At 39.5% G+C, this 21,326-nt stretch overlaps 1 protein-coding gene across 1 annotated transcript in view; it reads right to left on the reverse strand.

The window, feature by feature from the left end:
• PRKDC (protein kinase, DNA-activated, catalytic subunit) overlaps nt 1-21,326 on the reverse strand; it is a gene marked incomplete at its 5' end in the record, with an annotated part of 225,068 nt that overhangs the window by 108,501 nt on the left and 95,241 nt on the right. The window contains 8 exon segments of the mRNA XM_081817118.1: nt 2,504-2,623; nt 2,822-2,959; nt 5,129-5,277; nt 6,362-6,434; nt 7,532-7,597; nt 7,865-8,033; nt 9,945-10,123; nt 12,942-13,149. Of these exon segments, the coding sequence (XP_081673244.1) occupies nt 2,504-2,623; nt 2,822-2,959; nt 5,129-5,277; nt 6,362-6,434; nt 7,532-7,597; nt 7,865-8,033; nt 9,945-10,123; nt 12,942-13,149 (1,102 nt within the window).

Here is a 21,326-nt window from a genome sequence, read left to right on the forward strand (position 1 = left end):
CAGGACCCTGGGATCATGACCCGAGCTGAAGGCAGATGCTTAACCGACTGAGCCACCCAGGCACCCTGATTTTCTCTTTATCTTTGTAATATGCAAGTTTCACTATAATATGTTAAGATGTTGATCTATTTTTAATTTTGAGGGGGGCTCTCTGTGCCTCCTGGACTTAAAGACCTATTTCCTTCCCCGGTTTAGGGAAGTTCTCAGCTGTAAGTCATTCAAATACACTTTCTGCCCCTTTCTCCCACTCTTCTTCTGGGACTCCTGTAATATGGATATTATTTTGCTTTATGGAATCGCTGTTTCTTCAGTCTACCTTCTTGATCTAATAGGTTTCTTTCCCTCTTCTTTTCAGTTTCCTTATTTTCCATCCATTTTATCTTCTGTATTACTGATTCATTCTTCTGCTTCATTCATCCTCTTTTTTTGGTCTCCATTTGGGACTGCATCTTGGTTATAGCATTTTTAATTTTGGCCTGACTAGATTTTAGTTCTTTTATCTCTATAGTAAGAGATTCTCTAGTGTCTTCAATGCTTTCTTCAAGCCCAGCTAGTATCTTTATAATCATTGTTTTAAATTCTAGTTCAGACACCTTGGTTATATCCATATTGATTAAATCCCTGGGAGTGAGTACTACCTTCTGTTCTTTCCTTTGTGGTGAATTTGTCTTGTTATTTTGTCCAGAAAAGAAAGGAGAATAAACAATAACAATGACGACAGAAAAAAGAAAACAAAACAACAAACAAACAAACTGAACAAAACATAAAAGTAGATCCTGGTTGGGGCGCCTGGGTGGCTCAGTTGGTTAAGCGACTGCCTTCGGCTCAGGTCATGATCCTGGAGTCCCGGGATCAAGTCCCGCATCGGGCTCCCTGCTCGGCAGGGAGTCTGCTTCTCCCTCTCCCACTCCCCGTTTGTGTTCCCTCTCTCGCTGTGTCTTTCTCTGTCAAATAAATAAATAAAATCTTTAAAAAAAAAAAAGTAGATCCTGGTTGTGTTTGGTCTTGTTAAAAGAAACTAGATCCCAATATGTTGAATGAATGAATGAAAGGAAGAAAGAGAAATATATCTATATCTATATGCATATATAATTATTAAATAAAATACAATGAAAGAAAGCAAAAATAATATATAAAGCATATATGTAGATAAAAATTTAAAAGAATAAGAAAAGATTTGGAAAAGTAAGAAAATAACAAAAAGGAATACTAAAAGACTAATGAATAAAAATGTGAAGAATGCTATGTAGTGTTTTCCCCAAGCTGAAGCTTTGTAACCCTCTATGATTAATAAACTTGGTGAGAGTGAGTTGTTTGTGCTGGTCTTCTGCGGGGCGGGGGGGGTCTATTGCACTGATTCTCAGGTGGACTTGCCTTAGTGAAAAAACACCTCCAATGAGCAGAGGTAGGGCTTGGTGTAAGCAGTTCTGGACTCCACTAGGTGGCACTGTTTTGCTCCCCGAAGGCTTTCAGCACTGATGGGCAGGATGAATATGCAGACGCCCTCCACTCTTCAGTGAGCCCTCACAGAGAAGCAACCAATCAGTCTTGTCTCCCCAGTTTCCATGAGAACTCTGTGTTCACCTGCCCTGTGACCAGGCATTTTTATCTCAGGCACAAGACTGAGTTTCAAAACTCCAAATTTTAGGGACTCCTGTGGGGCAGACCCATGCTGTTCTTCTGGGGGAGGGGGTGGTTCTTACCACATTTCTGCTTTTTGCTGGACCCCTCCCAGGAAAGTGGTTGCATGACTGCTACACACTTAATGGCAACACAGAGGAGAAAGTCGGCACCTAACTCACTGTTCTAAGCCGGCTTCCCTGCTCTTATGCCTAGGAACTCTGCCACACTCAGGCACCACCTGTTCTTCTTGAGACCCCGGGGATCCTGAGAGCACGCTGTCACACCTGGAATTCTGCCCTGCTTCACCATTTGAGCACCTTTAAGCCAGGAACATGCCCCACTGTAGCAGACTTCTAAAAGTTCCGATTTTGCATTCCATTGCTTATTAATATTTTGTGGTATTCTCTTTAAGCAGGCTCCCACCCCTCAGCTGTATCCTCAGCTATATCACACTGGATTCAAGTCTCCATACCTCCTACCTTCCAAAATGTGGTCATTTGTTTTTAAAGATCTTATTTATTTGAGAGAGAGAGAGAGGGAACAGGAATGGGGGGGAGGGGCAGAGGAAGAGGGAGAAGCAGGCTCCCCATTGAGCAAGGAGCCCGACTGAGGGCTCGATCCCAGGATCCCAGGATCATGAGCTGAGCTGAAGGCAGACACTTCACTGACTGAGCCACCCAGGCACCCCTGTGGTCATATTTTTCTACTGGTAAACTTACAGCATTTGTTTTCTCAGATCTCCTACTGATTTCCCAGGTGTTCAGAATGATTTGGTAACTATCTAGTTGCATTCGAGGTACGAGACAAACTTAGCATCCTCCTATTCTTCCAACTTCTTACTAATTGCAAAGAATTTTTAAGCAAAAAATAAATTACTTACTTCTTCTGTATTAATAACAAGCTTGGCTAAGAAGAGACGGATATTTAATGATACTGATGGATTTCCTAGTTTGTCATGAAGAAATTTCATCCACGGAGGAAGATTTCTTGGCACTGAACCCTGAAATGATACATTCAAGAGTACCTTAAAATGTGGAAGAAAATAACTTCACATTTTGATATTATGAGATGACAAAGTAAGACATGAGCAACAAAAAATGTTTAGTAGATATAGAATTTGGTATTCGATATTAAGTGTTCATTCTTACTATGATACCAATAAACAGTATTAAATGAGACAAGATTAGCAGAAACAAACCTCTTCTCCTTTAGGTAGTATCTGATTTCTGTGCATGTGCTTAATCAGGGCTGTCATGGTCGCCATACATTCGTGTTGATTGAGCTCATCCATCTCTAACTCTAGGACAGCATCTTGGACCATGGGGTCTTTATGCTCCTAGGAAAAGGGAAGAATCCAATGATGCAGAGTAAACTTAAAATTTTAGTGTATATGATATTCTGCCTTTTGGGGCAATATCATAAAACACACAGTAAGGTAACAATGATAAATTGGTAATAATATTAAACACATTTGTTGGGTTTTCTTATTAAACAACTTAAAAAAAAAAACAAAAAACCCAAGACCTCATGTCTTCCTTACATTCTAGATACATATTTTCCCTCTGATCTTTATATGCATGGTCACTCCCCCCGGGGTCATACTTAGTTCACACCATCCATGTGGACACACGTTGCTTTGTACAAACACTAAGATCTTTCCAAATGTTTGTGTCCGGGGAGGCCCCAGAACTCTCAACACCTTGAGAGCAACAGTCTCCATGATTCTTAGTTGCCACATTATGGAGAAAGCAGAACTACTGAAACACAACTGTAAGATAAATTTTCACCTATATTTTTTTCTCAGTAAACTAAAAAATGTAAAATCCTTAATTTGCCTTGAAATTTTAATCAATAAAAGAACAAAACTTTTAAACCACTGTTGATCCTAAAATTCTTAGAAATTATAGCAGAGGTAATCATTTTATAAGTGTAATGATGAACTGAAGTTTTACATACACGTATAGTAAATTTTACACACACACACAGTGGAACAATAAATTGTAAATAATAAACAGTAAATTTTATCCAATCAGGGTTATAAGAAACAAAAAAAAAATAATGAGCCATAAAAATCAATCAGAGTAATCTTAATGTCCCTTTTTCCATATACCTGGTAAGGTGTCAAAGGAATTAATCACAGTATCTGACTGCATTCAGATCTACACGACATGTTTTTCAGCCAAAATTATTTGTCAGGATGCTTCTCACAAGGACTGGATAGATCTGAAAATGGAGACTCAAGTCATGCAGTCAAATTGAAGGCATGAGGACTGAACCCAAGATGCCTCAATGTAAATGGCCTATTCATGAAGGATGAGTCTCACTAGACAATGTAGTCATAATAGAACAAAGTTGTACTTTTTTAATGCCCAGCACAGATGTACGACATAATCCGGGTGAAAGAATTAATGAATGGGCTCCTCCTTGAAGCATTCATTAAAAAGGAAGAAGCCCACCATAGGGGCAACATAAAGTACAGTCAAACTCAACTTCAAAAACACTGTACTGCTCCTGTCCTCCTCAGGCAAAAAGCCACTTTGGCAGACCAGAGTGGGACAAGAGCTGCCTGGCAGTGTCTGGGAGTGGGGAGGGAGAGAGTGGGGTGCCTGCCTGTGGTTCAGGACCCACTCCAGGAAGGCATCAGTGTTCAGAGGACAGCAGAGGGATTGAGGGAAGGAAGAGGTGCGTCAGTGCATGTCTAAGAAACCAGAAAGGGAAAAACTTGAATGAACCCTGGATACCATTTTTGGTATCCAGGAGCTCATGGTTTTACACATTTGGAGCTCATGGTTTTACACATTTGTACACATGGGTGTGCCTCTGTAAGTGCACAGATATGTATCTACCAACACGTTTCCTAGCTCTGTTCATGAGGTTAAGCTATCATTTATGAACACAGATGCATTTAGTTATTTCAGTTTGATAACATCAAATATTTGAGCAGCTTCTTCATTTTCCACAGAGGATAATACAACAGTCACATCAGCATGGTATTTGAGTCTCTACAGTAGTTATCTTTCTCACCGGAGACCCTTAAATGCAGTTCTGATTTCAAACACTAATTTTTTTTTCAAGATTTTATTTATTTAAGAGAGAGAGAGAGACAGCGAGAAAGGGAACACAGCAGGGGGAGTGGGAGAGGGAGAAGCAGGCTTCCCGCCCAGCAGAAAGCCTGATGTGGGGCTTGATCCCAGGACCCTGAGATCATGACCTGAGCCAAAGGCAGACGCTTAACGACTGAGCCACCCAGGCGCCCCTCAAACACTAATTTCATGGAGACTGGCTAATGTGAATCAGCCCTTGGGAGAGAGCCTTCTTTCCTCCTTTCATCCTACTGATGAAATCCAATTGCCTACAGGATGGAAGGCTGGGACTTAGATCCTGGTAAATTCTCCAAATGCTATTGTCTGAGGACTACCCACAGAGAACTGGCTTCCCCTAACAATGAAGCCCCCCTTCCTTTACAAATGCCAACAATATTTTTCAATATACAAAATGTGATCACCTGTCTCCGAAAATGACCAGGGGTAGATTTAGGGTCTTGGGAACGGTATGAATAGCTCTGAACTCCAGTTGAGAAATCAAATTGACTCATTTCCTCACTCAGGCTGCTGTCTGCCAAATATGACAAGGAAGATAGATAATGAGGGCCACCTGAAATATAAAGAAGAAAATATATTTATTTAAATTGATAAAAAAATGTATTTCTCTAAGCTCAAATGATACTAAAATTAAAAGACTGTGTTAACTAAGGCTTTTTTCTTTTCTGTGATTCTCAACAGATTATCCAGATTAACAAAGCAAAAGGAAACGGGGAAAGACCTCCTTTGGTTTTGTTATTATTGAGCAATTATTCTCTACTATCATGGACAGAGAAATTAAGTTAAACTATACACAATTTTTGGATATGACAGTAACATAATTTCCTTGCATTTAAAATTTTGAGGGGGTACAGTTTGCACATAAAGTCTAACACAGATGTGGGAAAAGATACTACTGAAAAACAACTAATCCACAATCTACATATGTAAGGAATTTACAACACTGGTTCAAATTTTATTCTCAAGTCAAGAAAAAAAAGCTATGAAGAAAAATTAAGCAAAAAACTAAAACAAGGCACATGCGGAGCAAGAGACAGTTAATTTTAAATAGGGAAGCCAGGGAGAACTTCCTTCAAAGGTTAGTATTAAACAAAACGCTGATATCTGGGACTAAGATTATTGTAGGTTTAGGAAACATCACATGCAAATGCCCTGGAGCCAAAGTGAGCCTGGTGCCTACAAGCATAGGCAGGGGAACAGTGCTGCTAGAGCAGAGTAAGCAGGAAGGAGAGTGGCAGGGAGGAGGCAGGCAGGTCAGGGGCCTTAGGCAGCTCTGTCCTCAGGGAGGTGGGAGCTGATGGGAGGTTTGGAGCAGAGGAGTGGCAGGATGGGACTTATATTTTAACACATTTCTGAATGTATTTAAACAAAATATAAATATAATCCATATGCAAACAAATAACTATCAACCTATCTTGCACTATTAAGAAAAGCATACCATTTCTCAGCCCTCTTTGGCCATTCTGAGGTTTAGCTCATTGCATTTCTTTCAAAATATAATTCTATTTGCCACTTAAAATCTTTTCAAACTCAATTTCAATGTTTTTGGATATTTAAAATATTTTTTATTTACATAGCAAATACCATTTGTTACTTAACAAATTGGAATCATTCTCATCATTTTGAAAACATCCTACCTGAATCCCCATTTGTGGCTTCCCTGGCTTCTTTCCTAATTTCAATGTACTTTTTCTTTCTTTCCATAGGAACCTATTAAGGCAAAACAAATACACAATTTAAAACTTTTTAGAATCATGATCACACATTTTCAATTTTAGTAGCAATTTGGCAAAAAAAATTAATTTTTAAACAAGACTTTTATCAAATTTAAAATCACCAAAAAGTATCCACAAAGACAGGTGAGTACCCTTACGAAACGCATTTCCCGCAGAACCCCACTGAGGCATTTGCCTCCCCGCTCTGGGCTCTGGGACCCAGTGCAGACTAAGTTCTGGTAGCCACATGCCCAGATTACCAATAGTCTGTACTTGACCTATGAGCCTCAGTTTCCTTAACTATACAGTTATGGTATATCATAGCACTATACAGCGCTATAGTAAAGTTCAGAAGTAACATATAGCGAGTGTCTGAGTGCTATTTTTGTTTGTTCCTTGAACATACACCTTGAAAAATGTTCCCAGTCTTGTTTCAAAAGGGCACAAGGCAGGAAGCAACCGTTTACATGAACTCATGAACCACTCACACATGGTGAAGTCAGCAGCCATGGACACTAACATGAGTGACAGCTCCTGACCTAGACCATGGTGCACAAGCTCTGGCACTCTGCCCAATTCCCATTTCCAGTGGGCTGTGAAAGGCTGCACCTACAACCTCCCACCAATTGCTGAGGCTGGCATGTCAAACTTAGCATGACTAAAATCAAGCTTGTCACATTTGCCACAGCAAGTTTTCCAATTATCCCCATGACTTCTGCTCACAGCACCTCCATTATCCTGCCAAATCACCCAAGCAGGCCACAGCATTATAATTCTGTATCTGGATGGATCTCAATTTCACTGACTAGAGGAATTTACTCAGCAAACAACTTCTTGGATATGTCCGAATAGCTCCTTTTTTGCCATTTTCTATCTTTTACTAGTTAAGAAAGGGAAAAATCAAGTTATGATAATTTTTTTTATAATTGCCTGAGATTATACCTCGGGCTGAACTACATTAAACTACCAGATTTTATAGTTCAAAGCAGACTTGAATATTGAGAATTTAACATGTTCAACATAACATTTTTTTTTCTATAAGTACTTGGTAAATTTTTTAAACTCAGGAACCCACTGAAAAATTTCACTCACCTCAACTTCTACAGGAAATGTATAGCAGCGCTTCAGGTCAATCAGATTTTCCAAAATAAGCAAGTTCTGTAAATCCAAAGAATCATGTAAAAATATCTGAATAGTGGAAATCCTTATTGCTGATGCTACTATAGAATTAATGCTTACTTAATAACTCATGTGGAAGCACTTCAGCTTTAATATATATGGGTGTGCGTATATGTATGTATGCAGAACTATAAGAGCTACATCTTTAATATTATAAGAACGTGCAAATTATGATATAACTTTAATTTATATAGTCTAACTTGAAATCCTACAGTGATAGCAAATGTGAAAATTTCAGAAGTCTACCTTTTCAGGTTTTTCACTGAAGAGAAAACCTTGGTAAAATTTTAACTCGGTGAAGACACAGCAGATAACAGAAATGGCACAGTTGTATGCAGCACAGTGGTAAAGTCTTCTCCTCTCCAGCAACTGATTCTCACCTGCCATGTTCTCTGTAAATGCATCATAGCACAATCTGCAAAGTAGATCCAGGTTAAAAATTAATTCATGTAACAGGGAAATCGTTGCTCAAGCCCAACAATGCTAGATAACAGGATCTCAATTCAGTTCAGCCTTTTCTGAGTGTCAAGCTTGTGTCTGGCATAGTACCAGGTACTGGAAATAAAAGACAAGCAAGTCACTGAACCCATGCCCATCTCAAGGCAAAGGCAGCGTCCAGGGATTTCACCACACTGTGGTAAGCATAGCAACAGCAACCAGCACAAGTTAAGAGATGGAAGCAAGGAGGATGGATAGTAACCCAGGTGAAGGAATCAACAAAAGGTTTTAAGAGAAATTATAAGAACTGTGTTTTGAATTCTAAGTTAGTCAAAGGGAAAATGTATGTGAGGATTATGAACAGAGAGAAGAGTGTCACTTACAGTAAGAGCTAAGCCACACAGTGTGTTCAGAAGATGAGGTGGGTACAGCAGTGGCTGGCAGTGAGCACAAGGTGGAGAGGGGTGTGCTCCTACAAGAGCTTGCCTGCCATGCTAAGGAGCTCAGACTTCATTCTGCAGGATGGGGTCTCCAAACAGTGCCCAGGTGACCAACTACTTTTGAAGAGTTTTGTCAGAACACAGCCATGCCCATTCATTTACATATTATTTATGGCTGCTTTTCCAGTACTGTGTAGTAGTTGCAAGAGACCAGACAGCCTGAAAAGCTGAAAACAGTTACTACCAGGCAAGCCCTTTACAGAAAAATTTTGCTGGTCCCTGATACTGAAGATGAAGTTCTTTTAAAGTGTTTTAGGTAGGGGCGCCTGGGTGGCTCAGTTGGTTAAGCGACTGCCTTCGGCTCAGGTCATGATCCTGGAGTCCCTGGATCGAGTCCCGCATCGGGCTCCCTGCTCGGCAGGGAGCCTGCTTCTGCCTCTGACCCTCCCCCCTCTCATGTGCTCTCTCTCTCTCATTCTCTCTGTCTCGAATAAATAAAATCTTTAAAAAAAAATAAATAAATAAAAAAATAAAGTGTTTTAGGTAGTCTGAAATGTTTTAGGTAGGAGAATGAAACAATCAGGTTCATACTGCAGAGGTATTATCATACTAGCAGTAATATGGAAAAACTGAGAGAGACAAGCCCAGGAGTGGGGAGAATAACTACGAAGGAGACTGCACTGCAGTGGTTCACCAAAGAACACCAGGTGCTACAACACTGTATGAAGGAAGGAAGATGAAAGAAGGGCCCCAGTCTTGGGAAGGCTGAGGAGATAAAATCCACTAGATTTGGTGACTGACAGGGTATGCATGGAGACTGGAGAGATGAAGAAGGAAAAATAAAACAGGGCTCTCGTTGGTGCAAATGAATGGATGGTGATGTCATTCCCAGAGGATATAAAATAAGAATTAGGGTAAGAGGAAAGTAAGGATAAGCTTGTTTGGGATATGCAAAATGAGATATGGCAATTTGTGCATTCAATATTCACTAAGAGGGAACTTCATTAGAAGGCCAGTTTTAGAGAAAATGTATTCGATTACTTTGTATTTTATAGAATACCTGCTTGAACATACTGCCATTCCTTTCACTTCAAATTACAGTCAGGAAAAATAAAATACCTCATATTGTAAATCATACCATTAAAAATATATCAAGCTATTAAGGGGAGAAAATGGTAGGAAAAAAACAATAACAACAGAAAAAAGTTTTACTCCTTGTAAAAGATGAGTATAGGATAAACATGCTACCCAATAACCTGCTACATTAAAGTCTAAGTAGTTTGTACCTAAGAAAAAAACCAAGAAAACTATAAAAACTGGTATTTAAACAAACTTAACCATTTATTCACATTATATGCAAGCATAAAAATATATGCATCAAAAATATTAACGAATCAAATACAACAAATCAAATACAAATCAAATAACAAAGTTAACTAAAACCTTACTTAATAAGTGTCTTTGTAAGTTCATTTCCTTCTGTAACACATGAGCCGTTGAAAACTTGATTAATTTTAGATTCTTTCGAGTGAACATCCTCTTTTGAAAGACGAGAATACATCACATCTAGCATTTTATAATAGCCCATCTTCTTGGTGATTTGAGTATCAAAGATAGATTCATTTAGCTAAGAAAAGGTAACAGATGATTATCTTTGGTCTTACCAAACATGAAAAATAGTTTATTGAATATATTGAATATTCAATTAAATATATTTAATATTCAATGCTCTTTACATAGAATGTAGTTTTAACATAGATATTGAATCACTTCAATAGGAGATGACCCAAGGTCAGGAACATAGGTCTAAATATTTATGTGTTATATTGAGTGTGGCAGGAAGTAATGTACAATGTCCAAATAGTAAACTTAGGACACGAGTATAGGGCTTTTGCAGAAAATCTTATCGAAGGCATGACAACAGCAGGTGAAACTTCAATGTATTAAAAAACAAAATGTTCAACTATTTACAGTAGTTTCTAAAAGATACCACATCCTAATCCCTAGAACCTGTGAATGCAATCTCATAAGGCAGGAAAGGACTTTTCGAATGTGATTAAGGATCTTGAGATAAGAAGACAATTCTGGGTTGTTCCCGTGGGCCATAAATGAAACCACATGTAATCTTGTAAGAGGACAGAGAGAGGGATGAGACATACAGGAAAAGGCAATGTGATGACAGAATTAGAGGCCAGAATGATGTAGCCACATACTGAGGAATGCCAGTAGCCACCAGAAGCTGGAGGAGGCAAGGAGTGGATATTCAGGGCCGCTGGGGCAAGTGTAGCCATGACAAAACCATAAATTCAGCTCAGTGAAAGTAATTTTGGACTTCTGGCCTCCAAAACTGGGAAAGAATAAATTTCTGGTGTTCTAAGCCACCAAGCTTATGGTAATTTGTTACTGAAGATTCAGGAAACTAATACACATTCTGGTATCAAGAGTTGGATCTGCTCTAACAAACAGATGATAGGTAGAGGCTAAAAGAAATTTCCCATGCAAGACAGAAAAAGCCAACTGCCTATAGTGACTGCTAGTAGAAATACCAACACTGAAGGCACTGGTGGTGAGGGCTCAGAAGGAAATGAAAAGCATGGCAAAAAAAGCTAAAACTGTCTTACAAAACATCTCAATCATCATAAACACATTTTTGGTAGAAATTGGAGGTTAAAGTAGTTGCCAGTGAGGTCTCAAAAGGAAATAACGTATTTTTGGAAACTGGAGGAAAGAGGATCCTTGTTTTACAGTGGCAGAAAACTTAGCTGAGTAAGTGTTCTACAGTTACACACAAAACAGAACTTGTAAGCCATGTACTTGAATATTTAGCTGAGAAAATTTCCAAGCAAATTTGTTGAAGGTGCTGCCTGCTTCCAATTCTTTGCTGCTTATAATACAATGTGAGGTACAAGACATAAAGTTAAGAACTACTGAGCAAAAGGAACCAAAATGTGATGACTTGAGAAATTCTCAGCTTACCCAGACGGTAAAAGATGCTAACATTAGGAGATTCACTGTTAGAAAAGTGGCTCTGGAGAGAACAAGGATGTGGCTGGACAATCTTGAGCTAGTGCTGAAGAAATTAAGCATGGTACTCATGGATGCCCTCAACCATTTCAGCAGAACCAGGAACAGAGATGCCATTATCCATCAAAGATCTGTGGAGGACTCTCTTATCTAATGGAGTAAACCTCCAAGACACAAATAGGAGAGATTTATAGTTTTTGAGAACATCATACCAGAAGGAACACCACCAGCTTGGACTGAAAGGGACAGAGACAAAATGAAATGGGAAAAAAAAAAAAAAAGGCTCTTGTACTCCCTGAATCCTACAGGCAAGAAACAGATTGATAAAACTACTCAGCTGCAATATATGCTACCCTTCAAGAAAAAAGAAGAATGACTCCAAGAATGGAGACTTTGGTCCAGAGGGCAGAACATTAAGCAACAAAGCATTATTCCCGGGTCTCGAAACCTAACAGAATTTGCCTGCCTGGACCTTGAAAGTGCTATGGAACACTAACTTCTTTTTTACTTCATTTTCTCCTTTTTGGAACAGGAATGAATATAATAGTCATCCCACCTGTTGAACCACTGTCTTCTGGAAACACATTATTTGTCTTCTAGTTTCATAGGTCCACAAATGGAAAGAACTTTGCCCCATGACAGATCACACCCAGAATCCCACCCATATCTGATTCATTATGATTTAAATGATGAAAGTTAGGACTCTGAACTGATGATATTCAGACACAATTTTGGACTTAAAAGTTGATGAGGTAATGCATTTAGACTTTGGGGGATATTGGGATGGGATAAATGTATTTTGCAAGTGGGAATATTTGGTGCAGGTGGACTGTATTCAGCTGAATAATATCCCCTTACAAATACCCATGTTCTAATCACTGGAACCGTGAATGTTATCTTATATGATAAAAAAGGATTATACAGATAAAATCAAGTAAAGAGATGGGGAGATTATCTAAGTGGGTCCTAAATGCAATCATATATTTATAAGAGGGAGGCAGAGAGCAATTAGAAGAGGAGGAGCAATGTGACCATAGAAGCAAAGAGAGGAGTGATCGGGCCACAAGCCAAGGAATGCTGGCAGCCACCAAAAGCGGGAAGAGGCAAACCACGGATTTGCCGCTCGGGCCTCTGGAGCCTTGCAACACCTTGACTGAAGCCCAAGGATGCTGATTTCTGGCCTGCAGAACTAAAAGAATAAACTTCTGATGTTCTAAGCCACATTGGTGGTAATTTCTTACAGCACCCTCAGGAACCTAATGCAGAACCCATGTAACTACAGATTGTTATCAAACTGTTGAGGTAACACTCCTTGAGCACTAAAGATCCTCTGAGTGAACACACTGCAATTTTTAAGGACACCGATCAAGGAGATTTGTCAATTCTTAGTAATATTAAATTTAATAATAGATGTACAATACCTTTGTAAATCTAGACTTCAACACATCAACGGCATCCACCACAATTTTGCTGAAGAACTCTCTCAAAGCACTCAGGCTACAATGCCACAAAAGGGTGAGAAGGGAGCGATCTACAAATGCTTGGCGAGTAACATTTGAAAGTAGGTCGTCCCTCTTGAACATTCTGTACACCCTTTCCAAAAGGGCTAATTGTGTGACACATGAACTCCTAAGAAAAAAAGAAAATTATATGAACATCCCTGCTTTGAACAAATATTTTACGAGTGCCTACCCACATAACAAGCAAAATAAACACCAATGACTATAAATAATTTTAAAGATTATTATATATAAAAACCATGAAATACAGGAAGCATTTGTACATGAACCATATTATTGTACTCGTCCCCAGAAATCTTCATGCCAAATTTAGGCATTAAGAACTGTTTTCATTTACTTTCAAATCTGATTTCTTTAGAAAGCATCTGGAAGGATTTGGGATAGTCTCAGGTCTGAAGATGATCACAGGTCCAGAATTTGAAACTCAGGAGTTACAATTTAAAAATTCTAGTCTCTTCCTAGTAACAAACTGCCATTCCTATCTCCTATACAGAGATATATTCATCTGACCCTTTATATTCTCATCTGGAATATAAGATAGTTGAATGATCATCTGTAAGATTTTGTCTATAAACCAAGAATACAGAGTTAGTTTCCTCACCTACAAAAATATGAGGTTAAGACTCAAGGATCATTAAAATCCTTTTCCAGTTCTAAAATCCTGATACTCAGTAGTTAAATATTAACCAGGGCAAAAATGTTCGATTTAGAAGGTAATTCAGTCATAAAATTTTAAGGCTCAGGACACTATTAAATGCTACATGGGCTTCTGTAATATTTATTTGGGCACTATCTTAGATTTAAATTCTTTTGAGGAGCTTCCTGATAGCAAGCACAGCAGAGATGCACAGCCTTAAAGCTCTTAGAGAAAGCTAAAAGGAGTTAGAGGAAAAGAAAAAGAGCAAAATCTGATTATAAAAACGGGCCAGCAGATAGTTTACTGAAAATAAATGCAAATGAGCTTTAAATATATGACTATATGCTCTATTTCATTTGTAATAAGAGAAATATAAATTAAAGCAACACTGAGAAATTCTTTCTCACCTATAAAATTGGAAAAATCACAATATACTCTACTGGCAAGACTGTGATGAAATAGGCACTCTTGTACACTGCCGAGGAAATGCAAAAAATTATAGCCCCCAAATAAAGGATGCGGTGAAAGCTGGCAAAATTACAAACGCATTTACCTTTTGAATTATGTTTTGGAATCCATGCTAAAGATATATTGGCAAGGAAGGAGAGGAAAAGATGGCAGAGGAGTAGGGGAACTTATTCCAACCGATCCCCTGAACTGAGCTGGATATCTACCAGACCACTCTGATCACCCACAAAATCAAAATGAGATGTAAGAAGATACATCTGAATCTCTACAAACAGAATATTGCAGGCAGTTGGTTTCGAGGTATGATCCGGGGAGCTGTGATTCCGCGGGCAGATATTGGAAGATAAATGGAAGACGGAGGGAGCCTTCGGGATCCTGCACCATCAGTGCATGAAAGCCTCTGGTGCTGGGGATGGGGCACAGACTCACAGACCGGTAGAGGTGGGGAAAGGACTTTAGGGCAGCCCCCTGGACTGAAACCTGGAGTGGTGGGGCCACATGTGAGAACTGGGGGTGGCTGGTGGTTTTAGAAGGGCAAAGACGTGCCTGGACTTGGAAGGGAGAGCTGGGAGCACCGCTGAGGGGCACACAACTCACGACGCTGCCGTTTTTAGCAGCACAGAAAGAAACGGAGATGGCTTGGCCTGGAGAGCTCACTGAAGAACAGACTGCGATCTCTCTCTTCTAAGGCAGAGGGCTGGAAACGGTCTCTTCTGTTCTGACTCTCGGAAGAGACGTGGAAAGCCACCAGGGAAAGCCAACAGACAACAAAAGCCCCAAAAAGCCGGTTTTCACTGAGCCCAATTCCCCCCCCACCTGCCCAAACAGGATTGCCTGAGTAACTGCATGACAGGTCCCTCCCCTGGAACACAGGCTGGGAGAACAAGAGGCCGACAATACTAAGGCCCCTATAGAACAGGTGCATCTTGCTTGGGTTGTGGTGAGTAATTTGAACTCTGTATATTACTTCAACCACCCCTCAACAGAATGACTAGGAGGACCCCCCAAAATAGGAACGACTCAGAGACTGTGACTTTTGCCACAGATTTACAAATGGATACAGATATAAGCAAGATGTTGGAAATGAACTTCAGTTATAAAGACGAGAGATAGAATGGAGAAATAGATTAATGGCAACATAAAGTCCCTAAGGGCAGAAATGAAAGCTGAACTGGCAGAACTTAAAAAATGCTATCAATGAGATCCAATCTAATGTAGATACTCTAACAGCTAGGGTAAACAAGGCAGAAGAACGAATTAGTGATCTAGAAGACAAATTGATAGAAAAGGAAAAAGAGGAGGCCTGGGAGAAACAGCTTAAAATCCATGAACACAGAATTAGAGAAATAAGTGACACCATGAAACATTCCAATGACAGAATTGTTGGGATCCCTGAGGGGGTGGAGAGAGAGAGAGGACTAGAAAATATATTTGAGCAAATCGTAGCTGAGAACTTCCCTAATCTGGGGAATGAAACAAACATTCGTGTCCTAGAGGCAGAGAGGACCCCTCCCAAGATCAAGGAAAACAGACCAAAGCCCCAGCATGTAATAGTAAAACTCACAAATCTTTAGAACCGAGGAAACCACCTTAAGGGCAGTTAGGGGGAAGAGATTCCTTACGTACACAGGGAGGAACATCAGAACAACGTCATACCTATCCACAGACACCTGGCAAGCCAGAAAGGGCTGGCAAGACATATTCAGGGTATTAAATGAGAAGAACATGCAGCCAAGAATACTTTATCCGGCAAGGCTGTCATTGAGAATGGATGGAGAGATGCAGAGCTTCCATGACCAGCAGAAACTGAAAGAACATGTGACCATTAAGACAGCCCTGCAAGAAATATTAAGGGGCATTCTATAAAAGGAGAGAGATCCCAAGAGTGATATAGAATAGAAATTTACAGAGACAATCTATAGAAACAAGGACTTCACAGGCAACATGATGATAATAAATTCATATCTTTCAATAATCACTAGGAAGGTGAATGGCATAAGTGTTCCCATAAAAAGGCAGAGGGTTGCAGATTGGATAAAAAGACAGAACCCATCCATATACTGTCTACAGGAGACTCATTTTGAACCTGAAGATACATTCAGACTGAAAGTGAAGGGATGGAGATCCATCTTCCATGCCAACGGACATCAAAAGAAAGCTGGAGTAGCAATTCTCGTATCAGACAAATTAGATTTTAAGTTAAAGACGGTAGTTAGAGACAGAGAAGGACACTATATCATTCTTAAAGGGTCTATCCAACGAGAGGATCTAACAATTGTCAATATCTATGCCCCCAACATGGGAGCAGCCATCTACATAAGTCAACTGTTAACCAAAATAAAGAGTCATATTGATAACAATACGTTAATTGTAGACCTCAATACTCCACTCTCAGCAATGGACAGATCACCTAAGCAGAAAATCAACAAAGAAACAAGAGCTTTGAATGACACAATGGACCAGATGGACCTCATAGATATATACAGAACATTCCACCCCAAAACAACAGAATACTCATTCTTCTTGGGCACACATGGAACCTTCTCCAGAATAGACCACATACTGGGCCACAAATCAGGTCTCAACCGATACCAAAAGACTGAGACTATTCCCTGCATATTCTCAGACCATAATGCTTTGAAACTGGAACTCAAATCACAAGAAAAAATTTGGAAGAAATTCAAATACTTGGAAGCTAAAGATCACTCTGCTCAAGAATGTTCGGGTCAAACAGGAAATCAAAGAACTTAAACAATTCATGGAAACCAATGAGAACGAAAACACATCTGTCCAAAACCTATGGCATATTGCAAAGGTGGTCTTAAGAGGAAAATACATAGCCATCCCAGCCTCACTCAAAAAACCAGAAAAATCCCGAATTCATCAACTAACTTTACATCTTAAAGAACTGGAGAAAAAACAACAAACGATGCCTAAGCAACACATTAGAAAAGAAATAATTAAGATTAGAGCAGAGATCAATGAATTAGAAAGCAGAGACAAAGTAGATCAGATGAACGAAACTAGAAGCTGATTCTTTGAAAAAAGATCTCCCATAAGATCGATAAACCACTGGTCAGACTTATCCAAAAGAAAAGAGAAAGGACCCAAACTATATAAAATTATGAATGAAGGGGAGAGATCATGACTAACACAAAGGAAATAGAAACAATTATTAGAAATTATTACCAACAGCTATATCCTAATATTGAGGACCCTGGAAGAAATGGATGCCTTCGGAGGAGAGCAAAATGGCGGAGTAGGAGACCTAAATTTTGTCTGGTCCCAGGAATTCAGCTAGATAGGTATCAAACCATTCTCAACACCTACAAATTCAACAGGAGATCGAAGAAAAGAATAGCCGCAATTCTATGAACAGAAGAGCGACCACTTTCTGGAAGGTAGGATGTGTGGAGAAGTGAATCCGAGGTGATACCTGGGAAGACAGACCATGGTGGGAGGGAGCCGGCTACCGGCAAGTGATAGAGCAGTGGAGTACAAAACTGTAACTTTTAGAAGTCTGCTCCACTGAGGGATGTTGCTGCAGTGGCTAAGCAGGGGGTGGAACCGTTGCTGGGACAGTGTGGTCTTAGGACCCTCAGGGTCACAGAAAGACCAAGGGTGCCTGAGTGCGGCAGAGCTCCCAGGTATCAGAGCAGGGAAGCTGACTGCAAAGACGGAGCCAAGGCGTGGGATCTCAGCTCAGGGTTGCCATAAACCGTGATCCGCGGCACAATTAGGCCACTACTCTTCCAGCAGGGACCCAACAAGCGGCAGAGCTGGGGAGACTGCCTTTCCTTCCTGAGGAGGAGTGGCGTGGGATTGCACCACAGGAATCTGCGGGGTTTGGGACTCCAAACAGCGTCCTGTACCAGAGATAGAAATGCTCGGTCACAGGCCGGGTGAGCATGGAGTGTGGCTGGAGACCGGAGAGACGGCAGTGATTGACTGCTTTTCTCTGGAGGCTCACTGAGGAGTGGGGTCCCGAGTTCTTGTCCTCCAAAGCCGTACAGAAAACTGTACAAAAGCTACCGAGAGCAAACCCGAGCAGATTACTTAGCCTGGTCAATTCTGCCTCAGGCAAAGACATTTGAGAATCACTGCAACAGGCCCCTCCCAGAGAAGATCAGCAAGAACAGCCAGCCAAGACCAGGTTTACCGATCAACGAGAACGGTAGAACTCCAGCACCAGGGGAATACAGCACATAGAATTCATGGCTTTTTTCCCGATGATTCTTTAGTCTTCAAAGTTAACTTTTAAAATTTTCTTCTTTTTCTTTTTCTATTTTTTTGAATTTTTCTTTTTCCCTTTTTCAACCAACATCTTATCAATCCCTTTTAAAAAAATCTTTTTCATTTTTAGAGTCATATTCTATCCCTTCATTGTAGTTAACCTTATTTTGTGTGTATATATATATAAATTGTTCTCTCTTTAAAATTCTGGGATACAGTTTCTTCTAGCAGACCAAAATATACCCTAAATCTCTAGTGTATAGCTTTGTTCTGGTCTCCTGCCTGATCACAATTTCTTTTTTCTTTTAATTTCTCTTCTTTCTTTTTTCAACAAACTTCCTATCTTGTCAATTCCTTTTATAAAATCCTTTACAATTTTCATCTTTACAATCATATTCCAACCCTTCATCGTATTAACCATTATTTTTGTACATATATAAGTTTTTCTTTCTTTAAAATTTTGGGAGGTACTTTCTTCTAACAGACTAAAATATGCCCAAACTCTAGTGTAGATCTACTGATCTATGCAACAGCCTGATCATATTTGATCATATTCTTTTTTTCTTTCTTTTCCTTTCTTTCCCCCTGGTTTTGGAGCTCTTCTGATTTGTTTAGTGTACATTTTCCTGGGGTCTCTGTTACCCTGTTAGCCTTTTGTTCTCTCATTCATCTATTCTCCTCTGGACAAAATGACAAGAGAGAAAAACTGACCTCAAAAAAAAAAGAACAAGAGGCAGTACCGACTGCTAGGAACCTAATCAATACTGACATTAGTAAGATGTCGGAACTAGAGTTCAGAATGACGATTATAAAGATACTAGATGGGCTTGAAAAAAGCAGGGAGGATACTAGAGAAACCCTTTCTGGAGACATAAAAAACTAAAATCTAACCAAGTTGAAATCAAAAAGGCTATTAATGAGATGCAATCAAAAATAGAGGCTCTAACTGCTAGGATAAATGAGGCAGAAGAGAAAATTAGTGACATAGAAGACCAAATGATGGAGAACAGAGAAGCTGAGAAAAAGAGAGATAAACAACTACTGGATCACGAGGGCAGAATTTGAGAAATAAGTGATACCATAAGATGAAACAGTATTAGAATAAGTGGGATCCCAGAAGAAGAAGAAAGAGAGGGGCAGAAGGTATACTGAAGCGAATTATAGTAGAGAACTTCCCTAATTTGGGGAAGGAAACAGGCATCAAAATCCAGGAGGCACAGAGAACCCCTCTCAAAATCAATAAAAATAGGTCAACACCCCAACAATTAATAGTAAAACTTGCAAGACATTTTTAGTATATGTGCTGCTGAAGCGAGCACTAAAACTTGCAAGACAAAGAGAAAATCCCGAAAGCAGCTCGGGACAAGAGTTCTATAACCTACAATGGTAGAAACATTAGATTGGCAGCAGACCTATCCAAAAAGATCGGGCAGGCCAGAAAGGACTGGCAGGATATATTCAGAGCACTAAACGAGAAAAATATGCACCCAAGAATACTATATCTAGCTAGGCTGTCACTGAAAATAGAGGGAGAGTTAAAAAGCTTCCAGGACAAACAAAAACTAAAAGAATTTGCAAACACCAAACCAGCTCTACAAGAAATATTGAAAGGGGTCCTCTAAGCAAAGAGAGACCCTAAAAGTAACATAGACCAGAAAGGAACACAGACAATATACAGTAACAGTCACCTTACAGGCAATACAATGGCACTAAATTCATATCTTTCAAGAGTTACCCTGAATGTAAACGGGCTAAATGCCCCAATCAAAAGACACAGGCTATCAGATTGGATATAAAAACAAGACCCATTGATATGCTGTCTGCAAGAGACTCATTTTAGACCCAAAGACACACCCAGATTGAAAGTGAGGGGGTGGAAAACCATTTACCATGCTCATGGACACCAAAAGAAAGCTGGGGTAGTAATCCTTATATTAGACAAATTAGATTTTAAGCCAAAGATTATAATAAGAGATGAGGAAGGACACTATATCCTACTTAAAGGGTCTATCCAACAAGAAGATCTAACAATTGTAAATATCTATGCCCCTAACATGGGAGCAGCCAATTATATAAACCAATTAAGAACAAAAGCAAAGAAACACACCAACAATAATACAATAATAGTAGAGGACTTTAACACCCCCCTCACTGAAATGGACAGATCATCTAAGCAAAAATCAACAAGGAAATAAAGGCTTTAAATGACACACGGGACCACGTGGACTTCACAGATACATTCAGAACATTCCATTTAAAAGCAACAGAATACACATTCTTCTCTGGTGCCCTTGGAACATTCTCCAGAATAGATCACATTCTAGGTCACAAATCAGGTCTCAACCAGTACCAAAAGACTGGCATCATTCCCTGCATATTTTCAGACCACAGTGCTTTGAATCTAGAACTCAATCACAAGAGGAAAGTTGGAAGAACTCAAATACATGGAGGCTAAACAGCATCCTACTAAAGAATGAATGGGTCAACCAGGAAATTAAAGAAGAATTAAAAAAATTCATGGAAACATATGAAAATGAAAATGCAACTATTCAAAATCTTTAGGATGCAGCAAAGGCAGTCCTAAGAGGAAAGTATATAGCAACACAAGCCTTTCTCAAGAAACAAGAAAGGTCTCAAATACACAACCTAACCCTACACCTAAAGGAGCTGGAGAAAGAACAGCAAATAAAGCCTAAACCCAGTAGAAGAGAAATAATAAATTTCAGAGCAGAAATCAATGAAATAGAAACCAAAAGAACAGCAGAAGAGATCAACGAAACTAGGAGCTGGTTCTTTGAAAGAATAAGATTGATAAACCCCTGGCCAGACTTATCAAAAAGAAAACAGAAATGACCCAAATAAAAAAAAATCATGAATGAAAGAGGAGAGATCATAACCAACACCAAAGAAATACAAACAATTATAAGAACATATTATGAGCAACTCTA

The sequence above is a fragment of the Leptonychotes weddellii genome, chromosome 4 (assembly GCF_054177405.1).
Source record: "Leptonychotes weddellii isolate Sample4059 chromosome 4, ASM5417740v2, whole genome shotgun sequence".
Lineage (NCBI taxonomy): Eukaryota > Metazoa > Chordata > Mammalia > Carnivora > Phocidae > Leptonychotes > Leptonychotes weddellii.